This window comes from Diprion similis, chromosome 8 (genome assembly GCF_021155765.1).
Source record: "Diprion similis isolate iyDipSimi1 chromosome 8, iyDipSimi1.1, whole genome shotgun sequence".
In the NCBI taxonomy this organism is placed as follows: Eukaryota; Metazoa; Arthropoda; class Insecta; order Hymenoptera; family Diprionidae; genus Diprion; species Diprion similis.
In genome coordinates this window covers 20,339,421-20,365,513 of record NC_060112.1, presented here as the reverse complement: position 1 = coordinate 20,365,513, position 26,093 = coordinate 20,339,421, and the positions used below count along the sequence as shown (strand labels likewise).

The following is a 26,093-nucleotide window of genomic DNA, read 5'->3' as shown; positions in this document are numbered from 1 at the left end:
ACTGGGCCAGAAGTATTAGATCTTGTCCAATTGAAATTTTTGCATCCCTAACGTTATGTTTGTACTTCGTACATAACATTGCGGAGTATATACATGTATACACGTACCTATACCGCATTTTATGTAAGATACGTGTCAGATTAGAAAACAAAATCTATGAATGACGCATTGAAAATTGTGCAAGACAACTAACTGCTGTATGAAAAACGATCACGTACTTCATACTCAAACCGACTTACACACAATTGAAATAAAGTCATGAAATTAAGTGAACAATTACCCCACAATGTATTAATTTCAATGACGAAAAAAGAGTTTTATGTAATCTATCTTTGAAAATGCAAATGGCTACATGTATGCTATAGATATCTGACAGCACAAGTGTTTTGAAACAAAATTGAAATCTCAGCGAATAAAAAAAATGGTAAACTCAACTGCTGAAGAGAAATATTTGTGTCGTTTCAATCTAGGTTTTTGCCTATCAAATGCAAATAAATCTTACTATTGAAGGATAAAATATTTTAAAATGGCCATTTCATTCAAACAATGTTATGAAAATCGTTATGAGGAAGTTTGACAATCTCTTTTCCTTTGTCAAACATATTGCGACAATTCTAAGGCTACGAAACAATTTATACTTTTACATGACGCAGCAGTTTTCAGGTGGGTCAACTCCGGGTGGAAAAACTGGATTTCCCTCAGCATCGCACTTGAAAAGCGCAGGAGCACCAACCAACTCTTCTGGTGGTTGCCCACAGTTCTGCATTTGGTTCATCAATGCCAATGTTTTGTCAAAGCGAGCCTTTTTTACTTCATCAGAGTCTTCTTCTTTCTCATTTTCTAACTCTGCACATACCTAGGGAAATGAACCGCATAAATTAATCTCACATCAGTTACTGATATTACCTCTCATTTACATTTCAGTTCAAACTATTGCCTGCCTATGGTGACAATTATTAAACTGCGCACCTTTTGCATGAGATTCAATTGTTCCGTGTATCTTTCGAAATCAGCTGCTGGTAGAGTGGATTTCTTCTCTTCAAGCCACGCTGGATATTTATCGACTAACTCTTTCATTGTGGGATATAAAACCTCCTTGGACAATAAAGACTGCATCATCCCTTGCATGAAAGATGGAAATTCGCCAGACTCTTCATCCAGAGACGTTCGCCCGAACATAGCAGCCAGATCTGCTTCTCCCAATCCTGGTACCGGGTTCTATTACAAAAAATGTAAATAGAAAATCATAATTTGTAGCAGAATATTCTGAAAATAAAATACTATATGTGCAAATTAGTATTCTGTAAATACGATTTAGTTGAAATAGCATGTACAAAAGTGCATAGAAATCAAGGGTTCTCTTAACAAATTTAAATATTACCTGTAGATCCTGACTTGTACTGGACAAATCTTTAAGCGCTTGTGAAATGGCTGACTGAAAGTCACTGCGAGAAGCTTCGTTCCCAAGATCACCTTCCCCTGTGATAGCGCTGGCTACAGTTTGTGCCATTTTTTGGAAAGAGGCTCCCAGATCGCTATCACCGCCTGTGCAATAAATTGTGTTATAACAACTCGATAATTATTTCTTCAGTTATCACCATTTTGTATGAGGTTCTGTAGGTTTTTTTCGAACTGGTCTGCAGCTTGTTTGATAAAATCTTGCGTCCATTGATCCTCAGCTCCAGCTGCTACATCGGGCTGCTCCAATTGGGCTGATGATGCAACTACTGCTGCATCGGTCTTTTGTTTTTCGCTTTGAACTTGATTGAAATCCTCTAGAGCACCTGGGAAAATTAAAAAATTCGACATTATATTGAATTTAAATTCAAAATTTGCATCTGACCAAACCTGTCTACTAAAATTTCAAAAACTAAGTTTAAGACGAGTCAAGTTGATAAGATGACCTACATATATCGAATTCTTTGTGATAAAAGGATAAAGCTTGCATTTTATTTTTTCTACCAAGATAAAAATTTGCTCAGCAGGTGTTGTCGTAAAATTGGAAAAAAATTCTAGGTCAATTTCTAACATTACATAACGGTGAAAATTATTGAAAAAGGCACACTATATAGAATAAAATTTCGATCCATTATCTGGTGAACCAAAATTTTATATAAACGGTGTAAATAATATCAACTTCATAATTATCGCTAAATAATGAAAATAGCAGCTATAAGCGCTGTTCGTTTTGGTGATTATAGGTTAGGTTCGTGCATAATAATTTTTTATCACCAAGTCGTTGCTGATTTTTGCAGCGGAAAGTATGCCTTGAATAAAAACGTAATTTGCGTTGGTACTCACTATCCAATAACTCGTTTAATTCCGCATCTGCAGGTTCACCGGATTTTTTCTTATCCTCAGACATTGTAGACTTTCTTCCCGCTGCGTCACGCGCGAACAATTAAATCAATCACAAGCCTAAATACCTCGCGCGCTTCTACTTTGTGTGTTATAAAACTTAAATTCCGACTTTCTTTGCGACGCGAGGCGTATACGAATGCTGCGTATCAGTACAAAGTTCAACTCATATGCCCAGATGCAAAAATTTTTCGTAACTTAATTAACTCATTTTCCTTGCCAATTACATTTATTTTTATACAGATTCGAGTAACATTTAATCAAACTTTCAATGATCCTTTGGTCACGTATACCTATGTAGTTTAACTCGATACTGCATGTCATTCGGATCAAGAATAACGGAATATTCGATACGTATCGTCGTTCATTACAAATTATCAACCTGTCGCATAGTACATATTCATTAGTTACTAATTGTCTCCAGACGCGAATGTGCACGTGTAACGGTGTATTAAAAGCAGACGGACTTACCGATCGAATGATTGATTGCAACAAAACTCTGTTGACAATATCAGAATTTTATCTTCATAAAGTATCTACATATATTCAAAAAATTATTTGTTCATATACATAGCGGTAATCTGCATTGGCGTACAATTATAAACGTCATGTTACTCGAATAAGGGAAAAAAATAAATATTTATGTTTATTGTACATATTTTGTGTTACAATTGAACGAGAATTCCAACTCTGTTAGGCAGGTCATTGATCTGGATGCCTGCAAGATATCGGCTATCTCTCCTGATTTGTTTCATGATCTGAAAATATTTGATCCAGAAGCTGGGCACATGTGGCAGCTTCGTCAAAACTTTCTTCTGCTCTTAGTTCATGTTGATGACGTTCTAGAGTCTGCCTCAGGCAAAGTTGCGGCCTTCTGCATTCCCTCAATGCTGGCAAATAGTTATTATTGGCCAATCCAGCTAGTACTCTCAAAAGCTGGTCCCTTGAGTTTTTTACAAAAATAAAAATCAATGTATATCAATTTCGGTAACAATTCGGAAAGAAATATTTTTTCAAAATTTAGTACCTTGTATCTGGATGAAGACCTTGCATGGCCAGCAAACCTGCTGCCTGTTCGACCAAACCCATTTTAACCAAAGTCGCCTTTAAATTATTTGGATTGCCATCTTTGCTGCACAAAGATGATAACAGGAAAGCAGATTTTATCTGCAGTTTTTCTATTGGACTTTGCATTGCCCTTAGCAGAACTGAATAGCCATCATTGACATCCAGGTGTCTCAATGACATTGGGTACTCCCTGACGAGACCTACATAATAAAACGTCATGATTGCATCATAAGCTCAGCTTATTAATTGTGTACTCTGAAATTATTCTTTCAAGTCATTCTTTAGTAAGATGGGGGCAGGACAAATTTTAAAATCAAGCATTGGTAAATCGGTCTATATCTGTCCATATATGATCATGCTAGATATAAATTCTGTCGAATCATTTCTGATTAATTTATGAATAGTGATGACATATCATGTAAAGATGTAGACTTACAAGACACTGCATATAAGGCCTTGATTCTGGTCTGTTCCGAAGGGTCTGTGTCTACCATATTCAGCAATATCGGCATCAAACCAGCCTCCAAAACCTTTTCTTGACAGTATGGATTATTTTGTGTCAACTCAGCGATAATGTCTGCTGCCCTCCATCTGAGACTGCTGTGATTGGAGTTAAGGCAGGGTCCGAATATCGCGAAGCCTCCAATTTTGTAAAAGTCATTTGCAGTGTCCATATTGTCGACATAATTTGCTATCACATCTAGCGCATTATCATATTCCGAAGGATCATCCTCAAGCCGGAGTTCGCTCGCACCGGACAACACTTTTATCGACTTTTGTAGTTCCTCTATCACATTTACAGTCATGGAAGTCAACGCCTGATTCAAGAATGCTTGTCGCTGTATGGAGAAAAGAAAATAATAGATTATTCTCCTGAATTCATGAAAAAATTAGAAAGACCTAGAATTAATTTCAAAACAAGCCGGACTTATATTCCCAAATGAATAGTTTTTTCCATACTTCCTGATCCAGCGGTTGGAATTGCGAAGACTGTGAAGCATTCTCCTCCTGCCTCGCTTCCATGGCAAATCGAAGCAGTCCTTGTAGATTGGATGGCTGCCTTGGTTGGTTTGGCAAAGGTTGTGGATGTGGTTGTCGCGAATCATTCTGAGCCCTGACTGTTTGGATGCTCAACGGCCTGGAGTTGCTTCCGTTATTTTCACTTCCCATGCTGCTGCTGGACCTTGATGTATTATTGCTGAATACAAGGATATTGATTTTATCAACTGACATTGTACCTGGTACGGTTTTCCTCGGTATTTTTTTCATTATACCACAGTCTAACAAGCGGTTTTACTGATATGATGAATTGAATCAAGATTTCCAATCCGTGTCAAATTTATGTCTTACATAGCGTAAATTTCTGCATCGTATTTTCGTTTTTTTTTTTAGGTTATGAATGAAAATCTGTCATTTTCAACGCAACACAGCTATTGAACGATAACAGTTAGATTTTCCGCAAAACAATCTCTGCATAACATATCCGATATCGATGTGTCTATACGTACATACCTGCTCATGTTTTTATTCGTATTCTTTGTAAACGATGAACCCATTAATTGATTTAAACGAATAGGATGAAGACAGCATCAGCTTGTAGATAAACGCAGTGATTCATACCTTCACGATCCAAATGTAGAGATACGACTAAACAAGCACCTGAACGATTGCTTTTGCCTGCGTCCCTCGTGTACTTATGTTAGTATCTGCTTCGAGATTGAGCTCTAGAAAAGGAGACGTTTCTAGCAAGAGTTGAGCGCACGACTATGTACATACGTGTACGGAAGCGTGAATGTATGCAATACATTTGTTTGCAATACATTCTCACTTGCCTTCCCTTCGAGGCCGCGCGTTGGCGTACGAATCAAGAAAAGAAGTTACCGATCAGTTTTTTTCCGATCCAAAATATCATAGATCTTTTGGCAGGCAGTAAAAGTGTCACATTTTAATAATCGTAAAAAAAATAAATTCGCAGTAGATGACTGTAAACGCTACGTTCGAATGATGGAATCAGTTTTTCTTATTTTTTATTTGAAAAAATCGATTGGAAATGTAGTTTATTCGATTTGTTGTAATAAAAACTGGAGCAGTCTTTGTTACCTTACTTATATACCTTAATTATCTCACCTTAAGTTAGTACTAATTTAAATGAGATTTTATATAGAGAACTATAACAGGACGAGAAGTATATGTACATAAAAGTCTAAATTTTGTTTGCATACAGAATTACACGTAGAATGTGTTAAAATTTATTCTGTCCATCTGTGTGAACAGTGCTGATTTGTACAGACGTAATAAAGTCTCATTTCCTCCTCAGCTCGTCTGGTTTGAGCTTGGAAAAATACAGATTCTCGGTGATTGCATTTTGGGCAGGGGTGCTCCTCGGTTCTTGGCAATGTCGGATCTGATATAACATCGGCGACGATGTGGGTTAGTTCGCTGTACAGAGTAGACAAACAAGTGCATTAGTTACACGTTACGTTATGATTGTCAAAAATTGGCTCAAGTAAAATAATTCTTACTCAATTTCGTGCATAATTTTGTTCACGTAAATACAGTTGCTGTCGGCGAGCTGCTTGAAGTCGCAATTTCTGCACTATAATTCGAAAGCACAACACATTAAGTCAGTGAATCTTAAATAATTTTTTCTAATAAATCAATGACAGATATTTGTTTTTATGAATTTTTGTTTAAATTTCTCGGTTGAAACGACCAAATCTTACAAGCAACGTCGAATAAGTTTTACTTACGGCGTACATCAACACTTTGTTCTCTTTGTCTTCCTTAGGGTACAGCATGTTATTACATTCTTGGCAAAATCTAATGCCCACAAATCCTGGACCATCGTCGTGCGTGTCGTATCCAGTTATTTTAGACATTTTCAATAAGAAATTAAGACGCCGAAATACTCAGCTACTGTACCGTTTTGACGTATCAATCGTAACGCTACTCCTGCTTAACCTAACATAGTGTCCTAACCTAAAAACAGTGACGCCTTGGATATCAGCCGGTAACAAAATTCGGTTCTCGCTACTTCGCGGTGCAAAATAGAGATAGAGTTAGCATCGCCCGACATTTACTCGACAATTATTTCGAATTCATTCGTTACTGACAGAATATACTGAAATACTGGATACCGAAAGTGTGATCAAAATGACAAATCGCGACATAAAGTGTCAAGAATTTTGACGATGTATTGGTGGATGCGAAAGGGTCGTGCAGTCTTTCGCGAATAAATCTCCATCAATCAGCTTCTTGATTCTCCAACGTTTACTGGGCAAATAAAAATGAGCAAATTGGAGGACAGTTTTGCATGGACACATCGATTGGGATGTCCACCATCGATTTGCAACGAATCAACAAAACAAACGTGAGTTTCGATCAATACCGATTTCTGATTTGCAGTACAATAATTGAACTCATGCACCTATTCGTATTAATTCAATTAGATTATCGAAGGGAATCGTTGGCTTGCTATGGGACCATATCGCTGACAATCTACATCCCACATCCGAAGTTTTGGAGGCACGGAAAAATATCTTACTCCATAAACTGAGAGAGAATGCAGAAGACAGTGTGATTCAAACAATTAAAAAAACCTCTAAGATAAGAGCAGAAAGAAAGGATTTGAGACAGCGAATTCGTGCTGCTGAAAAAGAACGAGAAACGCAAGAATTCTTACTTCGTAAAAAACGTAAGTGGATTACATTCTTGATACTCTTAATTTCCTTGGAAAGAATTCTGTTGGCCAAAAAGTAAAATTTTATCACCATTGCAAAGGGCAAGAACTCGTCAAGATACAATCAACTCGTCAATGCGTCGAAGCAAAGAAAGAACTTTTCTCCATAAAGTATGATCAGATGCAGGCGCAAGTTCAAGATTGTAATCAAATGCGCCAAGTTTGTAAATGTCTGTTGCCGTCCAGTGGTGATCAGGTCGACCTGAACACAATAGAGGGATCTTTGACCTTAGTCAGTTCTATGCTCTCCGGCACGGATAAGAAAAAGGTATGAACAATATTCTTGAATTATTTATATTTTAACTAGTTTGTTTGCTATTATTTGAAAAAGAAACACACCATGTATCTCATTTTTCAGACACGGCCTCCGTGCCTTTGAATTTTAAACTATGAACGATTATTCTTAGTTGTAATAAAGTCTAATGTGAAATCTGCTAAACAAATCAAAGTTCATTCATATCTCTGTCTATATTCGATATTTTTATCTTACTTAAAGTTTTTTAATTGAAATTCAATTTTCTTCCTGATTTTACGGTAGGTTTGGAAGAAGATATCGGAGACACTCTATCCCGTCGCAACCCCAGTCTTATGGAACATTCTATCGCAAAGCCGAACAACTGATATCGATAAAGTTGTCCAGTTAGGATATGAAATATCCCCGAATGCTACTCCTGCTAACTGTGGAGAGAAATTTGAAATCGGCATTGCAAAAGCCTGTAGCCTACATGTAACAGCTGTATCAAAACGATTGTTGAATGATGCCAAAGCTAATGAGCATCAGTCAACCATTCTGGAATATATTGAACAGATCGAGGTAATATCAGCTGCAAACAAGCTTGAAACATTCTTATATTCCAGACTTGGATATAAAAGTGACTTGAACGTTATCTAATTATATTTTAAAGGCGAGCACATTATCGTAACAAGACTGGAGAATTATTTCATATAGGTTCAATACTCTACGCAATTCTGAATTGACTTCATTTGGAAATTATTTGTTATAATTTCACTTTACTTTCTGTGTACAGAAAGCTCAAACTAACCATCTGGACATCACCGAATGGCTGGCATTGACTTTGGAAGTTCGTAAATGGGAGGCAGAGCAGAGGGGCTTACATCAAGCTGTAAAAGATATCAATGAAAACCTAGAACCCCAGACCGAATTAAATGCGGAACTGAGCAATATAGCGATCAAAATGCAGCAAACCGATGTTGAAATGGTAGTCGCAGTAGTTATTTTTTATAAAAATTCACATAGGTAGTTTTTATCAGGAATAAGATTGTTTATTGCATTTTCACGTTTACACATCAGCTTTTTTCCTTCATAACGTTAATAAGTTACCGCGTACCGAACTGGTACTCAGTATTTTCGAAACATGTTACCTGTAGAGACAATGTGCCGATGATATACAAACGTCCATGGCGCTCTTGAAAGGAGCTGGTGCTACCTTAAACCGCGCAAAAGAAAAATTGCTGAATGGATTGCAAAAATTTGCGATATTCAGAGCAGTGGATCAAGACAAAACCTGGTTGGACATTGATCTCAATATCGAAATTGAAAACTTCTATGAGCGGATCAACATAAATGCTTTAAGAAAAATTACATTAGGCGGAGAAGTTGGTGCATATAGGTAAGTGTTTACCCAGATACAAAGTGATACGGTTTTTTAATAAAAACCATCCATGAATTACGAACGTAAATAGGTATTAGATGTTCACAATAAACTTGTGTACAATTATTTTCCAGACATACGACATGCTGCATTGGGCAATCAGGGCTTGCTATTACTGTTCCGCTAGATGTGAACGATACCCATGACTTTCCATTTGTTCGTGCTCCCGTGTATCACTTGTTGGATTGTTACAAAGCCTTGATGAAATCCGTTTGGTTCGCTAATTATAAGTCGAGCTCTCCAGATCCCGAACTACAGCTAAACCTAATCAAAGACGTGGAGAAACAGTGGCATTCGATGTCGTCTAGAAACCATGTTCGTTCTTTTGAGGAGTTGATGAATCTCGCTGATCAAGCTTCTGATAAAACACAGGAGTATCTGCAAAACTTCGACGCCACTTTTGAAGCTTGGTGAGATTTGGAACTTAAAATATAATTTTTTTGTAAATCTACGGAATTTTTTCAAGATGCTTTAAATCTGACTATCGTACTAAAATACATTCAATCATTAGAAGTAGTACTGCAGTATTATTTCCCGGTTCTAATCTCTTTGTCTTTTTTTTTTTTAGGACAAACCAGGTAGTGAGTTCCATATTGATGTCTTATGAAAACACTGTGGATGGAATAACTTTCAGGGAGTGGCAACAGCGATTTGACACTATGGCATCATTGTTGGCCTCGAAGACTAAGGCTTTGAAGTAGAACGGCGTTATAATGATCGTTGTGGAGCGAATTTTTATGAATCAGTATAAAAAAAATATTTGAATATAGATGTGTAAATAATCATAAGTTACTAGTATTTTTATACTTTCTTACGGTAAGAATAAAATCGCGTTTGGTATAAATTTTCTTCGCATTTAGAAAAAAAAAAAAATCATTGAAATTGCATGGCAAAATTCAATTTTCATTTTATCAGAGGATTTTACAGATGTAGGTATATTTCTGTCCACGTGTCCACAGATGTGATGCCAGTTTCACTGATGTAGCTTGACTTCTTATGTGTACATCGGGAAAGTGTCCTGCAAGGCAGCTTCGATACAAACATGGAAATCTTATTTGAAATTTGGAATTTACCCATTGCTACTAACCAATGGGTAATCAAACGTACCCGCGATTTGCTGATCTTGACCACTGACTGACGAGTAGGTAAAGACGGCTAGCCCGGAATACATTTTTGTTCCTCTCCAATGGGTTTAAGGTTGCTTGGTTGAGAAAAAAGGAAGTGAATCTCCAAAACTGATTCTCTCAACAGTCTATCGCAATAAAATTCATCCCTTGGTATCCCCTCGTCGACGTTTTAGCAAAAATTCGAGGCCGTTGGACTTTGTTGGATCATCGATGAATGGTTCGATTATTTGAAAACTGCGATCACGTGACGATCTTAAGATAAAAACATGGCCGCCAGATGACGCGAGCGGAGTTAAGATAACCGCGCTCCTAGTGGGCTTGGAGTCGTACTAGCCCAGTAGCTGATTGGCGACGGGTCGTGCGAGTCAAGTGATCAAAAAATGGCATCCGCGACATCGTCGCACAATGAAATTTCACAGCAATGTTCGGTTAATAAACTCATCCGCGTCGGTTACTACGAATTGGAGAAAACCATCGGCAAAGGGAATTTTGCCGTTGTCAAAATGGCCACCCACGTTGTCACGAAATCTAAGGTACGAATTCCCTATACTTACTAAACCTGTCCCACTGGCAGTCTGGAATCCATCATTTTGCCATGAAATTTACGTGAAAAACCAGAATGAAACGGATTATTTGTCAAAATTAACTACTCGGCATCGTTCCATATGATGTGTAGGTCAATAATCAGTAGCTATCGCAAAAAACACAACGATAGTCACTTATCTCGTACGCCTCTCGCCAACAATCGACGAGCCACATTGATTTTAAACAAATTAACCGATCATTTCAGTATTTAAAAAAGAAATTTCAATCTTAATCTATACAACAACAAACAGCGATATGACGCGGTGATATCGCGGGTTTTTTTCCTGTCTGGAATTTGTATTTCTTGATCATCAAATTTTGCTCTCGCCACTTAGAGATTTTAGCGAATATTTATTTATTGACGCTACTTTCGTTTACGTCAGATGCCTCTGTGCGAGTAAAGAACTCGAATGTGGTGTATTGTATCTACGATATCCCTGCGTAATCAAATCGAGTAGCTCGCTTTATTGCCAATCAATTGCACAAATAATGATTATGTGAACATATTACATTTGAAAACAGAGAAACGCCGATCTTGACTCGCCGAAAAAGCGAACTGCACACGCATCTACGTATATACATACATACATACATACACACATACATCATAATACCTCTATGCACATAACTTTGGTCACTAGCTTTTATTTTCATTTTAAACAGTCGCCATTTTGTAACCGCTAAATAAGTACATCGTTGGAAAGTTCAAAAAATTCCCTGACTGATTGTGAGGGAAAAGACAAAAAGCAAACCCCCCCCCCCCCTCCCCCTTCCTCGCCGCCTCCTCCTCCGCCGCTCAGTTCTTCCTATCCCGACCGATAAACTTGACAAGTTAGATAATTGCAAGCTCAATTGTAAGATGATGGCATGCTGCGGTCGCGTGTTGGAAAACCCGTTCGTTTGCGCGAAAAAATAACGGGTGAAATTATTTATTTACAATATGCTGCTGGTGTAGATTTGATATTGATCATACTCGCGAAATTGTTTTTTTTTTTTTTTGAATCGCTTGTTCAACTTTTTATACCTTCTTACTTCTTACTCTGTGAATGTAAACAAATTATTTTTATCGCGCGGCAATCTGGCTAACGCAAAAGGTTATTCCTTTAGTATAATAAAGCTTGAGTCTTTTTTTTTTTTTTTTTGTCCGTTTGCATATCGTATTTGCTTTAGGTGACACTTTCAAAAAGCACTCAATTACTTTACGAATGTGCTCTTATTTTTAGTTTATTCGTACGACTTACGCTATAAACGTACACAAATTGAAAGTTTCTTCGTCTTCTCCCGATTTGGCATTCGTCATAGGAATATTGCGCACTCGGTGCGGCTTCTCTAAGATTTAGCTGGTTTTCCTTTAAATGAAAACTGGGGAATCTACTTTTTTGTGTAAATCGAACGAGTTAATCTACGCGTCCAATGTAAGCGCCAAATGCATTTTCTTTTGAAGTCTATCTTGATCCCGTAAGATCAATGTAAAAGGGCACGTTGATAATCATCGTGGAGTTTCGAAAACTGCACGCTCTGTGGTGTAGTAAATTATCTGAGATAATTTTTTGTGGTTATCTCTGTGCCCTCGGTACGAGCTTCATAACATAATGCCGCCTTCAGCTGGCTGTGCCTTTAGCAGTCCTTAGTCAATGTATAACTTAATGTAATGGCATGTAATGTAATGTACATACATACATACATAGATACAAGAATACATACATAGCGTCGTTTTCCATTCTATTATATACGTTTATCAATTTCATAATATTACATAAAAGGTATAGTTAGCGAACCTTGAATTGTGTTTTGTCAGCATCACACTCTCATATAGTTTAAATGCTATGCATATAATAAAAGAATAATAAATCAATGAAATCGCTGTGATCATCGGATCGCACGTGCAGATTCGAATTATTGCAGAGGCGTGGAGGAGAAGTATTCAAATTGCTACTCGAAAATATAATTTTTATCATTTTCTCCGTAACCGAATGATGAATGTGTAAAATGATATGTGTATGTACTATATTTACTACACTTATATCAACCGAACACAAGATATAATATAATTATTATCGTATAATTTAAATTACTTGTAAATATAGTAAAATATCGCAATATATAGCGAGTACCCGAATTATTCGACTTAAATAAAAAGAAGATAATGTTTACCTCGTTGAACGTCTAGCACCGACCACTAAAGAGACTAGTACCAGAATTAAAAAAGTCTATGTAAGTTCCATGCTTGTTTTTTTACATTTTTAAACAATAATACCAAGCGATAAATAACTATGCAACGAAGAAAAAACAGTATTTTTCCCTTTCTTTCTTTTCTTTTCTTTTTTTTTTTTGAGTTGCTCGCACTTACAGCGTTTTTTAATTCTCCTCTTCAATTATTATCGTATGTGAGGGAGAAGAAGAAAAGGAGAAGGAATAAAATGTAATTAGAGAATAATAAAGACGCGTGTGTATACGCTGCAAGTCTGAATCGCGAGAGGATTGTCTCTGCCGGCGGATTGTCCGTTATACCGCTAAAGCCATCGGACTTGGAAGATAATTAGTGACAATTAGCGCGAATCAACAGCTTTGGGTGAAGCCTTGGTACTGTACAAAATTTTCTAGCCACTTCATATTATATAGTATACGATAACTTATCTCCTCGCGCAAAAACACATCTACATTACTATATATATATACGCAGTATATACATGTAACGCATCAGATACATATACATTCCAACACATCTCTTGCTCCTCATCATCGTATGTTTTCTGTCCCTAAATATAATATATTGCCTCGCTTGTTTATTGTATATTTCATATAACGCGAGCATATTTTACACGGTTTTTCGTGCGTCTCTTCTGTACGCAAAGTAGATACCCGTTTCTCTGACGGTCAAGTGAGTCCGCGAATGCGCATGCGCGGAGTACAGAAAAGACCACTTTCGATTCTTAGGAGTTTCAAGTGGTCTTTTCTGTACTGCACGCATGCGCTGTTGAAAAACAAATCTAACTTTACGCGATCTTAACCTCAATTCCGTGTTTCGTGAAAAAAACGCGTAACATATTTTGATTATTATACACCTGTAAAGAATCGTGCGCAACAAGGAGGTCTTTGCGCCTCGCGTATTCGCAATATTCGTCTTTGGCTCACCTACGATTCATATTGCAAACTTGCTTCCTTGTTACACGATACAGTATTAATGCCAGTGTACAAGCATGTAAGACAGGCCTTTGACTGAATTTCAACTTAGCGTGAATAATGGAAAAACGTAAGTAAAGAACGAAAAAGAAGAAGAAAAACCAAAACTAGCGATATGAATAATCGCCACGCAAAATAAGTTTAAGCACATTTACTCAGCCTGCAGATTTACGCACTGATGCAATTTTTTTGTACAAAAATCACACGATCATCGTCTATTACTTTTCGTTCTTATACATAATTAAAGAGACACACGTTGTGCAGAGGCGTGCTTCGTACAGGCCTATGTAAAACCGCAACATATGTAAAAAGAATTGATTCACACGTTGTTCCGTTACACTCTCAATTTCTTTTCAGTTATTCACTCTCATTGCGAATTAACAACTGCGTGATTATTCATGCAACGTTATAACACGTGATGCAGTACCTATTTTGTCGCTACGCCAATAGGATTCCGTCTAGGTATTCGAATTGTTGAAAGCGTCTTGACTTCTCAAATCCCAGTTCACTGTTTACATATCCATATACACATACATACATGTACACACATGTGCGATCAACATCGAGTATGAAGCCAACTATTATTCAACGATTATAATTATTCAAAGCGTGTATATAATACTGTAATTGGAAGAATTTCGGTTTTCTTATACTTTCACGCGATCGCAATTGCACTTTGCAAATATGCATCGTCGATGTGCGTACAACATGGCATTTTTGCTTCTTTTTTTTTCTCTTCTTTTTATTCGCACACAATGTATAGATACGTACATACAATATAGATTATACTCGTTATAACGAACAAGTGCGGTAGTTGCGGCTGGGGAACGTCTACACACGTTATATGCGCGAAATGGGCATGTGTTACGCGTATGTATTAACACGGAGTAGCGCGTGACGTCAGTGTGACGTCACGGGAATCTACTCCGATCTGTTGGCTAACAGAGAGAGATAGATAGATAGATAGATAGAGAGAGAGAGAGAGAGAGAGAGAGAGAGAGAGAGAGAGAGAGAGAGAGAGAGAGAGAGAGAGAGAGAGAGAGAGAGAGAGAGAGAGAGAGAGAAAGACAGACGCGTTAAATATGTATGTACGAATTTCACTCATATGTTTTTTTGCAAATTAGAGCTGCTTCTGTGATGGAGGTAACAAATCATCAATAATCACGGTCCCCTTGCCTCCTTTTACTTTTCACGATATTTTATTCGTTACAATTATCCTTGAAAAGCTTTTATAATGTATGCTTTTGATTTATCCGAAACTCATGACGATAGTAATTTTTATATCAATCTTACCAAGAAGCATGGTTACATATAATCTATGTCAAAACTTTGACATAGATTATATTTTTTTAAATTAAAACGAAGATTTATTCATTTACAGAGTTTGGTGGTGATTTAATCATCATCGATCAAATGTACATGTGATATTTTAAGTCTTAACCCTTTTCTTCGTCGCTCGCTTTGCCAAATGACATAATGATACGTTTTCCGAACAAGAAAGTTAGACGCAAGGTTGAAATTATATGTAGAACACACCGGATATATGAATCTGTCGGTATACTAATGTTAATTAACTTATTACGTAATTAATGATTTAAAGTTATACGTATTTGTATCGAGGTAAATATCAATGCGCTTCTTTGTCAATCGACGCTTACTTAGTCAGAAAACCGTAAAATTTTTTATTTACACGTGTATAAGCACGAAGGCGATGAAAAAAAAACGAATTTGGCACACTCACGGGATATACAAAACAAAGAAACATTGCCTTGATATTCGAAAAAGGAACACAGTTCTTGTTTTATTATTATTATTATTATTATTTTTTATCACTGCCTTACATTCATCATCTCGCTTATTCCCGAAGAGATTTTTAAAACTTGTAAATTAAAGTCTTGCGGATTCTAGCCCTTTCTAATTCATTTACTTTATAATCCGCCCTATCATGATTATATATCAGATATTTGTATACGTATATATATATCGAATGATATAATTCATGAATGAGCGCGGTGCGAGTAAGTCAGTTTGTACGATTAGGGTAAAATCGATGGACAGACGTTGGGCAATATTCTACGGCATAATGTTATTCAATTCAATGTTACGTATAGCATATAGTTATGCACCAACTATTGTTGCATGTAATTCATTGTCAGTGTCGTAGAGCATTTACGTACGTTTGTCCTTTTGAGTCGCACATTATTGTACTGAGTTAACTTTTATAACAAGATAGGATTGAATGGTTTTTGGAGTCCCTGATTACGAATAAGAAATCAGATTTAAAAAATTTAATACGCTGGAAGAAAATTTCAAATTTAATCAAATCCGGTCGAAAAACTTTATGCATTGGGTTACGGGGTCACTGATTACAAATCTGAAATCATATTTCAAAAAGTTAAGATGAAAATTTCAAATTTTATCGAAACTGGTCAAAAGACAAGAGATTTTCGAGATCGCTGATTGGATTTGCCATAATGAATTTTCAAAATCTGATTTTTCAAATCTGAAACAGCGACCCCAAAAACTTTAGACCTTTATATACGTAGGGGGTAACGTTTTTGGCAAAAAAAAAAAAAAAAAAAAAAAAAATTTCTTCAATTTTCACGATGATTTTCAATCAATTTGTTTCTAACGATAATAATTTACATTATGTCGTATTAATTACTCTCGAGTATTTCAAAACCTATTAGCATACTATAGGGAATAGCAAAAATCCGGAAAGAAATATGTTTCAAAGTTTTCGAAATGGACGAAAAATGGACATAAAATAGGTGCTAAGAATACTTACCACTATGATTCATTTAAGGGTTGTACGTTACAGCTAAGTATATCGTTCATTCTCAATAGTCCGGTTCAATTCTTCGAATCAGTATTTAGGTATGTACACGACCATCGAACGAGTTTAATAAGGTTTATCTTTATCGCCTCTGATCATCTTGTTTCACCCGCCGTGTTATGTCATAAGTGACGTCAGAAATGATTTTTCATTCGTATCACGATGCTCTTAAAAATTTCCTTTTCTCTTCCTCTCTTTACTGAGTTTGTTTAGAATTCAATCGTACATATTCGAGTTGATTTAGAAAAATTTCTTTGAATACGAAAAAAAAAAAAACCAAAATGATTTTCTACGCATATAATAATCGAAGAGAACAAAATTTGTCAAAATTTCAATACGTAATTAAAAAAAATAATCAATCGTGTACGGATCACCACCGTTCAATCGTATGCAAATTTTCTATTGTTTTCTGATAAACAAGGAGTGTAATGGCATTGTTCACTATAGAAAATACATTTCTTTGTCGTTTACGTCGTATATTACGTACAGGATAATATAAATGAAGACTGTCTGTTAGATCGTTGAACCGATTTGTTACGCGCGCGCGCACGTGTTGCGAATTTGTTGCTAGTAGATGAGATATAGATACGACTATGTATGTATGTATGTATGTACATACATACAATAGATAGTTGGATATGCGTGTATTGCACATACATTTATACATCGGCTAGAATTGATATTATGGAAATTTTTTCCGCAATAGTGTGCCCCATAATTTTTGAAAAAATCTTGGAAAACTGAATTTTTCAGGGAACTTTGTGCGTATCTTACGGAAAAATCTGAGATTCTCAGCGAATTCTTAACGCGAGTAGACATTTTGCTTTCTTTTTTTTTTTTAAGAGAATAATTTTCCTTGCATTTTTTAAACCCTCCCACAAAAACCGAGTAATAAAGCTACATTGTAAAAAATATGTAAAATGAGCGAAATTACTACTGTCTAGACGGTAGTAAGAAAATTTGCCCTCTTCAGCGCACGTGAAAGAGAATTAAAATTCTCGTGTAATTTTGCATTTCACATTTTACTAGACAACTTAAATATAATCTACCGTTTGGCAATTTTCTATGAATGTGAATTGTTTGTCTTGTAATTCAATTGTTGACATGTATAACTAATTAATGAAGCCACACATAAATATCCTTTTTCTGGTTGTTGAAACACGAGCTTTGATTTCTCTTTGCAGAAATCAAGGCAAACTTTAACTCTTTTTTTTTTCTTCCCAGACGGCAATCGTATTTATCGCCAAATGTAATGATAAGCTGAGATTTGATAAGATGAAAGATTGGGAAATTGAGAATATGGCATCGTACTCTAACTTATCACTTATAAGGTATAAGTGATGAGCGCGTGTAGAGCGGAGTCCTTCTGCCAGTTACCACTTGCTATCATTTAGCATGTCTGTCACATGATTTTGCTGACTGTCCTATTGAATCTTGATGCATGTGCCAGCCTTGTGGATCAATACACACCATTTTATACACGCAAAATAAACATAAGTCAACAGATTTTCATTTCAAAGGAAATGTCATGAGTCTTATGATGATATCTTATTTTCAACTCATTTGATCACACTATTATGAAATGAGATTTAAAAAAATATTAATTCTTTGAATTGGTACTCGAAAAATGATTTAATCAGAGGTGAAATAATTTTCTTTTTCGTTCGATTCCTATTTCAGGTGGCCATTAAAATAATAGACAAAACGAAATTGAACGAAGAGAATTTAGCAAAAATCTTTCGTGAGGTGCACATATTGAAGAGGCTTCGGCATCCACACATCATACGACTGTATCAAGTTATGGAAACAGAAAGAATGATATACTTGGTAACAGAATATGCAGCTGGAGGGGAAATATTTGACCATGTAGTTAGGAATGGAAAAATGTCCGAACCAGAGGCGAGACGTGTTTTTCGTCAGATTGTTCATGCTGTGTGTTACCTTCATCAACAGAAAGTCGTTCATCGAGATCTTAAGGTAATCTTCAATTTCGCATAACTTATTTCTAGTCATTACATTGGTCCGAAAGTTTCGAAATGGTTCTTTTTTACTTATCTAAGAAAATCTAAAATAAAAAACAACATTATTTTCAGGCTGAGAATTTGCTACTTGACGCAGACAATAACATAAAGTTGGCTGACTTTGGGTTCAGCAATGAATATACGCCTGGTGTACCTCTTGGCACGTGGTGTGGTTCTCCTCCATACGCTGCACCTGAATTATTTAAAGGAGCGCCTTACGACGGGCCTAGAGCAGATGTATGGGTATGTATCATTGGATTGAAAAACAAACTTTACTTTTGATTTTATTTAGTTTAACTACGAATCACAAGTTGATTTAAACACATACACACACAATGTGAATATATCGTACATGCATATATTGTTGTGTTGATTCTATTTTCTCTTTTTTTCTGTATACCACTCGCTACTCTCGCTCTACAGCATGATTAATAATCAAGTTTTTCTTACTATTTGTATCTAAACCGGCAACAAAACAGCTAAGAAATGCAACGTTCTTGAGTGGCATTATTCAAGGGGGGATAAATTGACATTTGATCATCTGTAGTTTGGTATTGAGTATCTTTTATTCTTTTCACTGTACGCAATTTTCTTAACATTTGAATGGTCTCGAGATCTCACACGCTGTTGTTGAAAGTCTTGTTGTTCTATCTCACGCTTTTTCACGACGTTATAATTTTCGAAATAATTTATCATATTTACGCATATTTAAATGGCTATTTACAACATTATTACAGAGCCTTGGTGTAGTATTGTACGTGTTAGTTTGTGGTGCGCTGCCATTTGATGGGCCTACAATGCAGTCTCTGCGCTCTGTGGTGATCTCGGGGAAATTTAGGATACCTTATTTCATGTCTGCAGGTGAGTAGAAATTCAGAAATTAACAATGGTTCCACCAAATGGAATCCAGACGCTACTTTCCACTATTGACAGTAATAATTTTCATGGTTTAACCATGACTATTTTGACTGTTCTATAGAGAGTTGCAACAATAAGAAGCATTGAAAAGGTCCTAATAGGTGATATTCAATTAAATTACATATTTAAATCAAGTTTGAAGGTTTTCATCTTTGTTTTTTTAACTCTGCAATACCAATAGCTGTACTTTGTGACACCACATATATTGTGATTTTTCCCCCTTCATTTCATACAGTTTAATTTATCCGATTCTTTGTTTCTTTACCACAACATCTTTTCATTTCAAAACGTTTGGCAAAATACGTTTAATAATGCTGGACTGAGTAGCAGTTGTGGGATAGAATTGTGATTGGTAGAATGAGCAAGCTAAATCTCATTACTTGATTAGAAAGTATATTTGAAATTATGAAGATATGTGGAAAATTACTCTAACCATTGTTGCATTAATTAAAAGATATGAAAATTATTCTTGAGATTCGTAGTTCATAGCTTCTATACGTATATAGATTACAAAATCGATAGATTTAAATAATTTGACAGTGGACATAATTGTAAGCGATAAAGATATCAATTATAACAGTCACATGTCAATGGATTTCGTTGAGGATTGGATGGAATTGAAAAGAAACAACGTTTAATTATATTGAAAATGAACCTGTTAACGAGTATCAGAGACAAATGTGAACACACAATTGGGTGGTAATTTTCAGAGTGCGAAAGACTACTTAGACACATGCTGGTTGTGGAACCAGAACGGCGATTAAGTATGACACAAATCTTGACGCATCGCTGGATGGTCGGAGATGGTCTGACAGAGCCTGAGCCAGGAGGGTGTGTATATACGATATTTCAACATTTCGTACAAGAGTCGCATAATTCTGATTAGCTTGTAGACGCTAGAGGTTTTATGAAATTTTCTATTGTCATCATTGAGTTATGATTAAGATGGAAATATATATCGGTAAAATCCGAGCGAATAGCGTTGTCTCTGTCAATGTGGTAAACAAAATTTATCAACTTTTAGGTACAGTGCCGAGCCAGTACCTCCGCAACAACTTAATCAATTAGTTTTGGAACATATGCTCAGGCTACCTGGTCTCAGTCCGGACACAGTATTACAAGCCGTGCAAGGTAATGCCTTTGACCATGTTTCGGCTATATATAACTTGCTGGCTGATCAACTTGAGCCAAGTATGCCCAGCATTCCTAGCATACAAAGTATACCCGGGGACTACATGCCTGACGGTGCTCATCAACTGGAAAAGGTAAATCCCAATAGGGAACAGTATTGTTTATCAATATCCATATCAATTTAAACCGAATAATAAAACCTGATTATTTTAAACACTGTTTGAAAATTCACGGAGCACGTAATGCGTAGGGATTTTTACATAACATCAAGTAGATGTCTAATTCAAGTATAAATATCTTTGCGAATGATTTATGCAACTGTCATTAATACCTCCACCTCTCCCTCGACATACTTGGAAGAGTTTTATGTAGTGTTGATTTAATTTCTTCCTTTATCACAGTTTGGCGAAGCCGAAGCGGAAACAGAGGAATGTAGTGGCCTTCATTTGCCTTCTGGGACTCCTTATCATGCAACCAGGAGACACACAGTCGGTCCTGGGGATGCTTCGCATCAGCCACCAACACCATATCCATACACTTGTACCTATATACAGGGATACCCACCCCTTCCCCTATTGCCAACCTTGCAGTCTAATGTTGACCCTCATTTGCTGCCTCACACTAATCTTCCACTAAACCTCCCTCTCGTTCAGCATCAACCTCCTCAAAACTTCCAAACCAAAGACCAACATCTTCTCAAACCACCGACCGTTATGGGAGCGAGTAAGTTGAATAGCTTATTTTTTCAGCAATTCCCATGTACGTAACTGTGCAAGAATATATTAATTAAGCAAAAACTATAAAATTCATGTTTTGCTAACATAGAAATGAAGATCGAACAGATACCACGTTTTTTTACTTTTTAATCACTTTATTCTTTTTTTTTGATTTCCATTCTAGCCGGTGGTTTTGGAAGGAGAGCCTCCGATGGGGGAGCTAATCTCCACATGTTCTATCAACAACAACACGGCACAACCACTGGAAACAGTGATGATGTTGGATGGAGTCAACCTGGTAGCAGAGAGCGCTTGCAGCCTGTGAGTTTATTATTTGTTCTCATTGCTGTTTGGAAATTCAATGAGATTTCTGAAGAGAATTGTAACTATGCAGAACAGATCGTTATTCTTTACACTACCTATATGTGAGTTATGATAACATTTTCAACAATTCGACAGTTACAGGCTGGCAGTCCGACGATGGTACCTTGCTCACAGCCGCTAAGTGTAGGGGTTGGTGGTGGCAGTGGTGAAGGTGTAGGCGGTGGTGGTGGAGGTGGAGGTGGAGGAACTGATCGAAGAAGGCGTAGCGGCGTAACTGCAGTTATGCAACGACCAGGTATACTTACCGGAAAATACTTCACCGCTTTACACAAAATTTTAATATTAGGTGTTTGCAAGGAACAAGTTAATAGTTGCACATTCATGTAGCATTAGCCGTCTTTTTTTTTCAAATTTATTTTCTTCCCTTGTTTTGTACTTTTTTAATCAATTGATTTATTTATCATTTACAATCACTCAATTGTTAAGTTATATTTTGTATCAATAATTTGGTTATCGAATTTCGCTAAATTTTGAAAATATCCGACACCTTATTTATATACTCATATCTACTGTAATTTGTAAAGCATTTTTTTTCTCATATTCTATTATGGATAAATGCACACCCTAAAAGTTGATATTTTTGAAGAATTTCTTCTGGCACGTGGATATTTTTTTCAACACCATAGCCTGATCACAACAATGTACTTAAGTGTTGTGGCTGCACTATTAAAAAATCCGTTTGAGACAAGCTGATTCTACAGAGATAGCTTCTATCAAATGAATTGACAAATATTCTTACTTAGTCTTAATCCACTGTGTTCGTTTAATCGCGTTAATTTCTAATTCGGCGAGTTATGTATAGTTTTGTTTAGTCACAGCTCAATGTAGTACCTTTATGTGTGCTTTCTGAGTTTTTGTTTTTGAAATTTCTTCGAAAAATGATCAAATCCCGTTCTCAGTGTTTCATTTGTTTTTCTGTTTGTTTGATTTTGCATGGTTTTATTGTGCTCCCTGCACTGCCATGCCTCCTCGTTGGTTGGTAACATGCATGTAGTTATAAATCCGGAACTGGTCATGGAGGTGGAAGCTAGGATGAATAGAGCGTATCTCCCGCCGAGACTGCTGCCGTCTCACCTTAGAACACCTACGCTCCCTCAACACAGGAAAACCTCCCTGTTCTTCCCTAATGCTGGTAATTTTTGTCACAAATTCTGCTTCATTTGTATAACATGTAACTCGTTCGAATTTTTATAGCAAATCCTTCAAATTATCATATGGATTGTCACTGATATTTTCATACACGGTAATCAGAGTTTTTATATACATATATCATCTTCTACCAAGTAGAGTTCATGTATTGCATACCTATCGTCGATAGTTTTGTATGTTTTCTATTTTTCGTTGCTTTTTCAATTAGTTCGAATCTCGGATAAGATAAAATGACTTATTTTTTTCTCCAATTCGTCAATGTTAGTTGCTCAAATGTAGAGAAAAAAGTGCAACGTCTAATATATCCACTCAATTAATTGTCGAGTCCTTTCAGAGTCTTATGTTTAATTTTTTTCCGTCTCACGGTACTTGGAATATTTATCCATTTAGCTAAAAGTTTTCTTAACGTCATTTTACGTATTTGTAGTGGGTAGTAGGGATTCGTATAAAGAGCCAAGCACGCACGTAACTTCGGAGCGTTATTCTCCAGTACGCCGTGCATCGGAAGGATCAGGGCCTCCAGGCCCAGGCATTCAGGCGCTTCAGCACGAGTATCAACAGCTGCAGAGACTGGCGTCACCTTCACATAGTCCTGCCAGTATCCCTGGAAGTCCCGTTCACGAGAGAGGAGTGGCTGCCATAACTCAAGGTTAACATCTTGCGTTGCATAACAATTCAGAATTGGTTGCAAATCTCTGGGAGATAACAAAAATCTATTCTTAGCACAATATCAAGTACCTATAAATTTTATTTCACGTTGTTTATCAAAGGTCTAAGTGGTCTGAGTACCGCCCCTGTAGCTGGCAGTATAGTGCATGGTACACCGGCACAGCCTCCAGCGGCGCCACTGGATTTAAGCCCACTTAGACTTCACAGATCTCCGGCGACAACACCAGTCAGTTATTCTCCTAGTAATAGCCCAGCGTTAGATATGATACAGGAAGAGCATCCTATTGACGTGACAAGAGTAAGCGCAGTCGTTCTTTATACAGATAATACTGAAGGTTAAAATACCGTATTGCAATTCGTTTATATCTTATTTATTTTTTCTTGCAGATACCACCTCCTCAAATATCAGTAACAGACGTTCTTGGCGATCAGGTAACTTTAGTCGATGGCTCCCCCTCTCTTTCACCGTCTCCGGATTCGCTAGAGGATGCTCTGCCTCATTACAAACCACTTCCAAGCTTCATTATATCGGAACCGTGCGATCCGTCGAGGCCGAGTATAACGAGAGGTATTGGTAGACCCTTGAATGTCGCTATACCGACGGAAGTTGAGGTGACATTGTCCAATGAATCGAGTAGGTTGAATTCAGATGCAATTTTAGGTCGAGTTAAACAAATTATCGACGCATGTGCGCCTCCGAAGGGTTTTATATTCTCAAGAGAAGAAGTTGAAGGCGGAGGGCTTAGCTTAGAGTATCCGGGTGGCGTGCAAATTGAACTTAGGGTATGTGAATCTGAAGAGAAAGAGGTCAAGGGAATAAAAATGCGACGGATTAGTGGGGACCAACTCCAGTACAGTCAACTTTGTCAACAGTTGATATCCTGCATCACTGTTTGACGATGTCTTGCGTGTAACCAAATCTTTCATCTTTTTTTAAATTTTTACTAAGTTACATTACATTAAATTACATTACATTCCTGGTGCCACATACACCGCACGTCACAGTATTGCACACGCATGCTACCATACGCATACATATGGTACGTTTTAGATTATACTGTTTCATATTACTGTTATATTCGTACATGATACATTTAGTAGGTTTAATAGTTTAATACATTTTTTAATACAATTGTACATGAATACTGCACTGTAATAATACAGGAATGGAGAAAACTCGCTAGTCATGGTTTACAAATCAAGTTAACAAATAAATTAAAATGAAAGATATAAAAAAAATTTGCTATAATAAGGGACGGATTGAGTAGTCAATTATGTCGAGGAAATTGCGATTGTCGTTATCGTGTTGTTTGTAGTTGATATCATGTAGGTCAGTTTGATTTTTTTCACAATTCCCATATTCGCAAGAATTTCAACGTGATCTCTTGTAACTCATACAAGAATGTTAAATATAGAATTTTGGTTACTATTCGTGCAAAACTCTAAAAAATATTATTTAGACCTATTTCTGACATTGCTAGCACGTCAGTTGCACTACCTGGACTGGACTTTAATATTCCTTTTTTCCAGAGAGCAAATGTGTTATCACATCGTGAATATACGTGTTGTAAGTCTTTTTTTTTTTTTTTTGGATTAATGCTTTGATATCATTCGTTTTTATGCAACAGTGGTTGGATAATAAATATCTTTAAAGTTTCATTCCTAAGCTGAGTAGTGCAATAAACCGTCTTCCGGAAACAAAATGTCTGGTTTTTTGCAATGAATATTTTATGTACTGCCTGACGTGGTTGATCGTATAGTACAATTCAATTTCGTATAAATTATTTGTGTTTGAGATTTAAAATTCTATTACAAAGATGTCTTGTGAGCAAAAATTGTTGTCTAACTAGCTATCTACTTCCAGAGATTCGAATATAACACAAAAAAATTGAGATAAATAAAATTTAGTGTTACATTACCCGTATTACTACAGTTTGTACCGCAGTATTTCATTTTACTTTTATTTATAACCGACTTCTTGAAAATATATATACAAGGTGACCCAGAACTATCAACCCTTAGGCTATCAATGTGTCCATTGTGACAATCTGCGACTGACAGGTTTTTTTATTTTTGCTGCATCAAATGCACTACCGGATTGACCAATTTCAAACGGTTGTAATTCGCAAATGGTAAATTTCCTATCGAAAATAAAAAACGTTTCAATCGTAGATTTTCACGAGGATTGCATTGGTAGTCAATGGTGCGATAGCCCTGAGGTACCCTGTGTATGTGTACGTATGTGTGTACACACAAATGCACACATACACAGATTGTCATGTAAACTGTCATATTGTCATGTTACTGTGAATAGCTGATGAAGATATAAATATTTGACACCACTTAAAAAATGTTTGCAACATCCGCCGTAGGTATGAAATAGACGGTCCACTCAATTTTGCTGTTTAATTATACTAAATTTTTTCCACCAATGTATGTGAACAGATTACAAATGAGACTTGCAACATTAGCGTTTGGTTTAGTTTTTAAAATGTACAATTTTGAAACAATTCTACGATAAAGAATGGTCAATCTT

General features: G+C 36.5%; 5 protein-coding genes across 9 annotated transcripts; 2 read left to right on the top strand and 3 right to left on the bottom strand.

Moving 5' to 3' along the window:
• Window positions 1-459: 459 nt before the first annotated feature.
• LOC124410102 (peroxisomal biogenesis factor 19) lies at window positions 460-2,481 on the bottom strand. Its single transcript, XM_046888254.1, has 5 exons — window positions 2,302-2,481; window positions 1,595-1,784; window positions 1,382-1,541; window positions 970-1,218; window positions 460-856 (listed from the first exon to the last, which is right to left on the bottom strand). Exons 1-5 carry the CDS (start codon window positions 2,363-2,365, stop codon window positions 641-643), a joined length of 879 nt encoding a protein of 292 aa, XP_046744210.1. The 5' UTR covers window positions 2,366-2,481; the 3' UTR covers window positions 460-640.
• A 497-nt stretch (window positions 2,482-2,978) lies between these two features.
• LOC124410101 (hsp70-binding protein 1-like) lies at window positions 2,979-5,257 on the bottom strand. The gene is made up of 5 exons (XM_046888253.1): window positions 4,939-5,257; window positions 4,387-4,624; window positions 3,863-4,265; window positions 3,386-3,626; window positions 2,979-3,301 (listed from the first exon to the last, which is right to left on the bottom strand). The coding sequence occupies exons 1-5, from the start codon at window positions 4,980-4,982 to the stop codon at window positions 3,091-3,093; spliced, it is 1,137 nt and encodes a 378-aa protein (XP_046744209.1). The 5' UTR covers window positions 4,983-5,257; the 3' UTR covers window positions 2,979-3,090.
• Window positions 5,258-5,469: 212 nt separating this feature from the next.
• On the bottom strand, window positions 5,470-6,450 carry LOC124409504 (DNA-directed RNA polymerase II subunit RPB9). Its single transcript, XM_046887152.1, has 3 exons — window positions 6,177-6,450; window positions 5,949-6,022; window positions 5,470-5,865 (listed from the first exon to the last, which is right to left on the bottom strand). Exons 1-3 carry the CDS (start codon window positions 6,303-6,305, stop codon window positions 5,676-5,678), a joined length of 393 nt encoding a protein of 130 aa, XP_046743108.1. The 5' UTR covers window positions 6,306-6,450; the 3' UTR covers window positions 5,470-5,675.
• Window positions 6,451-6,569: 119 nt separating this feature from the next.
• LOC124409499 lies at window positions 6,570-9,657 on the top strand. The gene is made up of 8 exons (XM_046887143.1): window positions 6,570-6,796; window positions 6,876-7,120; window positions 7,207-7,433; window positions 7,704-7,979; window positions 8,194-8,385; window positions 8,555-8,796; window positions 8,913-9,248; window positions 9,407-9,657. Exons 1-8 carry the CDS (start codon window positions 6,714-6,716, stop codon window positions 9,537-9,539), a joined length of 1,734 nt encoding a protein of 577 aa, XP_046743099.1. The 5' UTR covers window positions 6,570-6,713; the 3' UTR covers window positions 9,540-9,657.
• A 653-nt stretch (window positions 9,658-10,310) lies between these two features.
• On the top strand, window positions 10,311-25,799 carry LOC124409498 (serine/threonine-protein kinase SIK3-like). 5 transcript variants are annotated; one of them, XM_046887139.1, is made up of 13 exons: window positions 10,311-10,498; window positions 18,250-18,546; window positions 18,663-18,833; window positions 19,328-19,451; window positions 20,219-20,339; window positions 20,533-20,773; window positions 21,041-21,362; window positions 21,540-21,676; window positions 21,821-21,974; window positions 22,734-22,871; window positions 23,316-23,537; window positions 23,659-23,855; window positions 23,945-25,799. In XM_046887139.1, the coding sequence occupies exons 1-13, from the start codon at window positions 10,346-10,348 to the stop codon at window positions 24,452-24,454; spliced, it is 2,787 nt and encodes a 928-aa protein (XP_046743095.1). In that variant the 5' UTR covers window positions 10,311-10,345; the 3' UTR covers window positions 24,455-25,799. The 5 variants fall into 5 exon arrangements, with proteins under 5 accessions (XP_046743095.1, XP_046743096.1, XP_046743094.1 ...); XM_046887140.1 differs by having other exon boundaries at window positions 21,815-21,974; window positions 23,379-23,537; XM_046887138.1 differs by having other exon boundaries at window positions 21,815-21,974.
• Window positions 25,800-26,093: the final 294 nt, after the last annotated feature.